Genomic DNA, 8,241 nt, shown 5'->3' with positions numbered 1-8,241 from the left:
GAATAATGTCTGGGGTGTTCTTACAGTTAGGAAGTACTTATGACGAATAATATTTGTATAATTCTATGTTGGGAGAGGCGTTGTAGCGTTAGATTTTACGTTCGGGTTTTACGTTTCACGTTAGGTTACAACGGGAAAATTAAAAACGCACAATTATAGAGAAAATCGGGCGAAATTAATAGCCGTGCGCCGAGCAAACTTGCATGGCAACTAACCTGACTGTGGCAACTAACCTGTGTCGTTATTTGTGTTATTCGTTTTATTTTTATCAGATCGGATTATTATTATAGCCATAAGTAACAAATCAATTTTCTGTGGCTACGCTGCGCTCTATAAGTTCTATCTCTGAAAGTTCTGATACATAATATGTATGTCATATTATTTCCATGAGCTCATCCAGCTCTGTGAGGCTAGCTTCTGATTCGCAGTCATACGACACGGTCGTACCAATCATGCATATTTATTTATTTATTAAATCAACAAATATCTGTTAATAATGGTACTTAATTACAAAAGGAGGAAAAAAGAGAAGTTAAAAGTTAGTTGAATTTAATTGATTATAAATATTGCATGTAATTAGTCTAAGGGACAGTTAAGGGGATAAGGAATGACAGAGGGAGTTATAATCATGGCATATAACCCTAAAAGGTTCATGCTCGGAATAATTTGACCTGCATATGGGTAAACGGATTGGCCTAAAAGTACGGGTAGGTCTAGATGGGACGGCCAAGTCAATCTGACCCAACATAGTTTGGGAGTCAACAATCCCGAGAAGAAGCTTGTGCACGAACATTACGGCATTGCATATTCTGCGATGGTGCAACGACGGCAGGTCAATAAGACTTAGCCTAGACCGGAAGGGTGGCAAAATTCTACCAGAGTCCCAGTTAAAGTTACGAAGGGCAAAAAATTAAAAATTGCTTTTGCACGGATTCAATAACAACCTGCTGCTCTTTATACTGCGGGCTCCACACACAAGCACAATGCTCCAATATAGGACGTACTAACGAGATATACAGTTGTTTCGTAACGTACGGGTCGTCAAACTCCTTGGACCAACGCTTGATAAACGCTAAAACACCCTTAGCTTTATTTACTGTTGCAGCTATATGCCTGTTAAAACACATCTTACGATCAAAAAGGACTTCGAGGTAATTTGAACTTGAAATTCGCTCGAGGACATGATTTCCTAGAACATATGAGACAAAATGCGCGACGGTAAAATGTCATAAGTTTGAATTTAGAAAGGTTCAGAAAAAGAAGATTAGTTCAACACCACAAATGTAGTTCACTAAGATCCAGTTGAAGGCGTGTGTGCCAATACCAATCAGAGTAAGGCAGACGGATTTTAACATCATCGGCATACATTAGTGTAGTAGAGTATGTTATAACTTAAGGAAGGTCATTGACAAATAAAATAAATAGAAGCGGGCCCAGATGACTTCCCTGTGGCACACCTGAAGTAACATTAATAATATTTGACAACACATTAGAAAACAAAACACGTTGAGTACAATTAGAGAGATAGGACAAAATCCAATCTAGAAGATTCGTTGGTGTAAGGAAGTTCTCAGGCCGAGGTACAGCTTCTCAGTCTGTCCAGGGCCCGGTCCCCACAGGAAAATTTGTTGTGTGAGGACCTAAGGGTAGAGCCGCTCGTGGCGAAAGCGCGCCCGTGGGGTGGATCGTGGGACGGTCGGGCCTGGCCCGGCCACGAGGCGTGGGTGAACCCATGCTCGGGAGCTGCAGAGACGTGCGTTGGGGGTCATGCGTGGCGGGAGAAGGGGTTTGGGTCAGGGATCGGAAGGGTATCGGAGAGGGGAGCCCAGCTTAGCAGATGCCGCATGATCCACGACTCACATCTGCGTCGCCGGGTCCCCAGGGCGAGGGTGTAGGAGAGGGAACCCAGCTTTGCGAATGCAGCGTGAATCCACGACTCACATCCAGCATCGCCGGGTCAGCAGGGGAGAAAGGTATAGGAAAGGGAAGCCCAGCTTGGTGGATGCCGCATGATCCACGACTCACATCCACTTCGCCGGGCCATCAGGGAAAATGGAAGAGAGGGGGAGGGGGTGAGGGACTCCTACGGGCGAAAGTTCTGAAACAGGTGGGCAGAGGTGGGTGTCTTTATTGTTTTCGGATCGTCATTTCCCTACTTAAAACACCGCCTGCAGCGGGGGACTAAACGACAAAAATATAATAGACACCATGTGGATATTGATATGCCTTTAACAACTGTGGGAAAATTCTGCTCCTGAGCTTATACCCTGCCTACTGCACCGATCTATCCCCCCAGAGCTCACATACGTGAGGTGGCTCACCCTTCCCTTCCTTGGGTCCTGGTGTCCTGCGGCGGGTCCTCGTCACTTCGGTCACGGCTTACTTTTCAGTTCGCGCGGAGTCTGGGCACTGCTTATTTGGTACGCCTATTTTGACTTCCGCCGCACAACCATTCTGGCTCAGCCCTCGGAGATCACTCTCGAGCCTGGCCCGCGCTGGACCGTGCCAGGCCTCGGCTTTTCTTTTTGGCAGCTTCTTTGCCGCTTCGCTACTGCGCAGCTTTCGGCTGCCGGCCTCGGCTCGGTGGTGTATGCATGCTTCGCCGTCGGCTCTCTCCCTCGGCTGCGTGGGCGTAAGACCGATCGGCGGCTTCTCTGCCGCTTCGCTCTCTTTCATGCTGTTCCTTTGCGTTTGGCCGTTCTCTCTCTTGCTTTGGCTCTCCGTTTCCTTCTCTTCCATGTCGGCTCTCTTTGCTGCGTGGCCGTAGTATGCGTCTCTCTTTCGTGTTGGTTCTCTTCGCTGCTAATAAGTAAAAAGGCCTCACTATTTGAGGGGTTTTCTTAGCCTATTTCTTATTTTAATTGGGGAAACTAAGGATTCATTGTTGTCTTTGTTATAATAATAATAATAGTAGTAATAAAATGAGATAATAAGTCCCCCGGGGCTGTCCCTTTAGGGGATGGTTTTGTGGAGGCTTGTGCCTTCACACTCCCTTCCTACTTCGGGGTGGGGCGCGGTGAAATGCGCACCAAATTTCCGCTGATGGATACGCGGAAGCGTTGGCCGTCGTGGTATTCAAGGCTGCGGATCCGGCTGCGCCCGTGCCGCGCCGCGTTTGCCTGAGAGGAGACTTGGGCGATTGGCCATGCCTGTTCTTCCTGCAACACGATCAGCTCGGGCATCTCCTCGAACGCTGTGAGGTCTCCAATGACAGGTCGCTGTCTTCCTTTGGTTGGCTCGGGTTTCCTGGTTCGGCCTCTCGGGCCGTGCAGCTCGTCGGTTCCGGGTTCGGGGCGTTGTGGTCGGTGGGAATTGGCGATAGCCACTTCATTGGTGCGTAGTCCAGCTGCTGCCAATCGAGATTCTCCTTTCTTTCCGGGGCTGCCGCCTCCTCCTGCGCGTTCCACTCCTGCAGTTGGGCGTGCCAGCCGTCGTCCCAGCTGGTGTCCGGGATCGGGCCGTTTGGGTTCTCCTTCCCTCCCAGGATCCGGGATACCTCCTCGTCACCGTCCTCCCTGGGTATCGGGGACACGGGTGCGTCCTCCAGGCCGAGTTCCGGTAATAGTTCTTCACCCGGAAGGACGAGGTTACGAGGCCGTCGGGGCAGCGCTTCGCCCAGACTGCCGTCGCTGATCCGTAGCGGAGTGGTGTCGTCCTCTCCTAGGAGCCGTTCCTCGTCGCCGCTTGCTGTGTCGTTGTCCGACGGAGGGATGATCTCCCTCTCTGGGCTGGGTGGGGTGATGGGTCGTGGATGGGCGAGCAGCAGCTGCAGGGTCTTGTCGGCGTCCTTCCAGGTGGTCCAGGGTGCCACGTCAACCGCGATGTTGGCTGGAGCGCTCTTCTGGCAATCGGCCGGCCCATCTTCGTCCTCGCTCACGTCCGAGTATGGGCCTGGAAGAAACCTTGTTTGGTTAGAACCTGGCCTGTGCCACTGGTGTGCCCTGGGCCCTGGGTTTCCCTGATCGGTGCGTTTTCTAGTTTCTGGCTATTTCTTACTCTAATCCCTTAAGGGGAGTTAAGCTATCTTACTGCGTGTGTACGCGGTTGCCCCTTGTGGGGCGAGGACATTATGGCAGCGCACTACCATAAGTGGCACTCCTGAACTCGCCGTTTTCCTCGTGCTGGGGTCGTCATAATCGTTGTCTTCGTTGTCTTCTTCGTCTTCGCTGATGAGCGATGCTCGTTGTCGTCGCTGGTGAGGGTGTGCTCGTGGTCGTGGTAGGCCTTGAGGTCGTTGTCTTCCCGGATGCTTCTGGAGTCGTGCTATGGTGGGGGAAATAAATTTAATTACTTTGTAAGGCCCCTCATATTTAGGAGCCAGTTTGGCAGCGAAGTGGTTCCCCGCTTTGGACAGGTGATGTTGGCGTAGCATTACGAGCGTCCCGATCGTGGGTGTCCATTCGCGTCGACGTAGGTTGTAGGTCCTGCTCTGCGTCTGTGATGCCTGCTGGGTATTTTCCTGTACGATGGCGAAGACTTCCTTGAGTCGCTTGGCCTTGTCGGTTGGGATCTCTGTCACTTCGCCTAGTCCTGGGGTCGCCTCTTCGTGCAAGGCTCCAAGCAACCGAGGTTCCCGGCCGAGTCCGATGAATGCTGGGCTGAAGCCTGTGGTGTCCGATGTGCTAGGTGTTGATGGCTAGGCTGAGTTCGGGTAGCAGCTCGTCCCATGTCCGCTGGTCTCCATCGATGTACTGGGCAATCACGGTTTTGATCGTCCTGTTGGCTCGTTCCGTGGGGTTTTGTTGTGGGGTATAGGGCCCCGTGTACTCCAATTCCATGCCTGCGAGTTTGCCAAACATTCGGAAAGAGCGTCTTGTGAATTGGGTCCCGTTGTCGCATACGAATTTCCGTGGGGTTCCGAAGCGGCTCAGGATCCGTTCCCGGAAAGCGGTCTCCAGTAGTGCGGTGGTGGCCTTGCGGAGTGGTACCAACTCCACCCACTTGCTGAAGGCGTCGAAGAACACCAGCAACATAGTATTGCCGTGTTTGGATCGGGGCAATGGTCCGATGAAGTGGGCGCAGACGATGTCCAATGGTTCTTGGGCTTGGCGGGTGTGCATCTTCCCTCCTGGTTTGGTTTGACTTACCTTGTACTGCTGGCACTTGGCGCACTGCCGGATATATCGGGCTGAACTCCGGATGCCCTTCCGGCTGTTCCTGGATCCGCTTGCGGAGTCTCTGCAGCCAGGGGCAGGGGCAGGGGTCCCAGTCCTCGTCCACTCGCTGCAGGGTTTCTACTGGCTGTCGTGAGAGGGCGTCAGCCACAACGTTCTGGCTTCCTCGACGGTAGTGGATGTCAAACCGATATTGCCGGAGCTCCAAGGCCCAGCGGGCGATGCGTCCCGTTGGATTATCGATGGAGTTCAACCACTTCAAGGCGAGGTGGTCCATGATTACATCGAAGTGGTATCCTTCCAGGAAGTATCGGAGCTTCCGGATTGCCCAGACTATGGCAAGGCACTCTTTGTCGGTGGCCAAGTAGTTTTCCTCTGCATTGAGTAGTCGACGGCTTGCGTAGGCGATGACTCTTTCTCCGTCGATCTGTTTTGTCAACACTGCTCCGAGGCCATACGAACTGGCGTCCGTTTGGTGTACGAATCGCTCGGCGAAGTCGGGGCATGCCAGGACTGGTGCTTGCGTGAGTCCTTCCTTGAGAGTCTCGAATGCCTGATGTTGTTCGTCTGTCCACTCCCACTTTTGATCCTTTTTGAGCAGGTTGTTCAGGGGCTGGACCACCGTGGCGAAGTTGGGGGGTTGGTTCGGGGTCTGGGTCTTGCTGCCACGGCGATAGATCCTCCAGTTCCAGGGCGGTAATGGCGGTAATGGCGGCCAAGATCGGGTTCTCGTAGTCATCCGAGTCGGCTGGGCGAAACGGGTTGCGTTCCCGAGCTATCTCGGCGTCGGCTAATGGCTCCAGTTGGTAGTCTGTCGTTGGGGTTTCTGTGATCTCGTCCTGTGGTATCAAGGTTCGTGGCTTGCGTGATGTCTGTCGTGTTGGGTTACTACGTGGTGACTCCCGGATCGATGAGCTGGCCCTGGATTGATCCCGCGGGGCCGCAGCTATCTTTACTGGAGTATCCTGGTGATTCCTGGGACCTGTTGCTGACTCCCGGTTCGATGAGCTGGCCCTGGGTTGGTCCAGCGGAACCGCAGCTATCTCTGCCGAAGTCTTCTGCTTTCTGCGATGTCCTATTGGTGACTCCTGGTTCGACGAGCTGGCCCTGGATTGATCCAGTGGAGCCGTAACTGTCTCTGCCAAAGTCCTTTGCTTCCTGCTGTGTCCTGTTGGTGACTCCAGGTTCGACGAGCTGGCCCTGGATTGATCCAGTGGGGCCGTAGCTGTCTCTGCCAAAGTCTTTTGCTTCTGTGTTTTGTTGGTGACTCCTGGTTCAACAAGATGGCCCTGGATTGATCCAGTGGAGCCGTAACTGTCTCTGCCAAAGTCCTTGTTGTGTTGGGTTGTCCTGTTGGTGTCGGGGATTCGTGCCGGGGAACTGGCCATGGTTGGATCCATCGGTGTCGCAGTTCTTTCCGTCGTAGCTTTCTTCGTGTCCTGTTGTGGTGGCGTAGTCCTGGGGTTATGGTTCATTTTAATTTTCCCATTTCTGAGAACACGCTTCAATCAAGAAACGCTTAAATAATAAGCTTAAAAATGTTGTAGACTTCGATTGGATGTGCGATCCACGTTTACTTGGAAATGACAAGGGGACCCGTCTGCTTGGCGGCATCGCGCTGCTTGACCACAATCTGGTTGGCGATGCGATCCAAATCACGCTGTCCGATGGAACTGAGCTTGCGACCACCCTCTGGGTGCTTCTCGACAAGGCGGGCGTGCTCGAGGGCCTGGAGAGCCTTACGGGCGGCACCGTCAGCGGCACGGCAGAAATGCGAAGGGTGGACACCGTTGCGCTTGCGACCACCATAGATCTTGGTGATGGAGCCAACACCAGCAGGACTGCGGTGATACAGATGGCGCAGGATCGAGGCGCAACGCACGTAGAACCAGTCGGGATCGTAGGGGGCCAGCTCCTTGAACTTGGCCGTCTTGATGATGTCCATCTGGTCGGGCACCTTCAATTTGCCAGTCTTCTTGAGGAAGACGGCAACCGCCTTGGTAACGGCATGCTGGTCAATATCCTTTACTGTGACACCTGGCATCTTTCTTGTTAAAGTCAACCGGAAAAAAGGTTGTTGCTTGATCTTGTCTGGTAAGGCCTTGTTGTCGCGGCGGTTGGATGGTTCGTGGTTGGCTGTGGGGTGTTGGTCTGGGGCTGGTCTCGGATGGCAGTGGAGTCCGCAAACGTGACGCCCCGTGGGCGTGGCTGGGCGGTGCATGATGGTATTGTCCCGGCGGGTTTCTGCTGCAACTTCAGCTGTAGATATGCCCGTCCACAGTGGATCCTTGCGCGGATGCCACAGAGGAAGTCGAGTCCCAAGATTAAGTCGTCTAATATCGTGGGGAGTATAAGAGATACCTGTGTTTCTTGTTGATCCAGGCGCACTGTGACTGCTATCGCTTGGTTGATCTCCTTCCTGGTTCTATCTGCCAGGCGGATCCTGGTCCTCACCTCCCGCCTGTTCTTGGTCGTCTCTATCTCCTTCGCCAGCCGCTCACTGATGAAGGATCGTGTGGCTCCAGTGTCGAGGGTGGCAGCAAATTGATGTCCACCAGGGCAGCGATCCTTCCTCCGGTCATGCTTAATGGGTGGGTTTCTCCTGCTCCTGGGTGCGCGCCTCCGTCCATGTCCCAGTTGGGCGGAGACCCGACCCGTTTCCCGACGCGGGTTTCCGGCAGCAGTTGATGGTCCGGACCCCTCGGTGGCCGCATTCCCAACAGAACAGCGTGAGGAACCGCTGTTCCCACAGGCCGAATTCGACCGAAGCACAGCCGGATAAGGCTGTGGAACGGCCGGATAAGGCGAAGGTCAGCCCGGATACCCGCGGATATCCGGATGCGGCGAAGAGGCCAAGGGCCCCCGAGAGGAGAAGTGTCCCGCTCTCGGAGAGAAAGACACGCGAGAGGCAGAGGAGACGGCGGGATCGGGCCGGCAGTGGTCCGACGCATGACCAAATAAGGGCATGGGATCACGCCACCGGCCAGGTCCCGTTACGAAAGCCGTGGAAATCAGGAGACGGCGATGGAAAGTTACCGATGCCAAGCCGGGGTCCCGTTAAGGCGGGGTTCTAAAAGGAGGCTGCGGCGACGAAGCGAGATCTTTCGTGGATGAGTGATCGCGCGCG

At 53.8% G+C, this 8,241-nt stretch overlaps 1 protein-coding gene across 1 annotated transcript; it reads right to left on the bottom strand.

Annotated features, from left to right (window-relative positions):
• Positions 1–6,577: 6,577 nt before the first annotated feature.
• Positions 6,578–7,180, bottom strand: LOC6603132 (40S ribosomal protein S19a). Its single transcript, XM_002028103.2, has one exon. The coding sequence runs from the start codon at positions 7,156–7,158 to the stop codon at positions 6,688–6,690; it is 471 nt and encodes a 156-aa protein (XP_002028139.1). The 5' UTR covers positions 7,159–7,180; the 3' UTR covers positions 6,578–6,687.
• Positions 7,181–8,241: the final 1,061 nt, after the last annotated feature.

This window comes from Drosophila persimilis, unplaced genomic scaffold (genome assembly GCF_003286085.1).
Source record: "Drosophila persimilis strain 14011-0111.01,24,50 unplaced genomic scaffold, DperRS2 tig00000477-arrow-pilon, whole genome shotgun sequence".
NCBI lineage: Eukaryota > Metazoa > Arthropoda > Insecta > Diptera > Drosophilidae > Drosophila > Drosophila persimilis.
Note: the sequence above shows the minus strand (reverse complement) of the source record. Positions and strands in the feature narration are given on the sequence as shown.

What these genes read in the sequence shown, in the direction of transcription:
- LOC6603132 (XM_002028103.2), bottom strand. Translation starts at nt 7,158, where the DNA reads ATGCCAGGTGTCACAGTAAAGGATATTGACCAGCATGCCGTTACCAAG.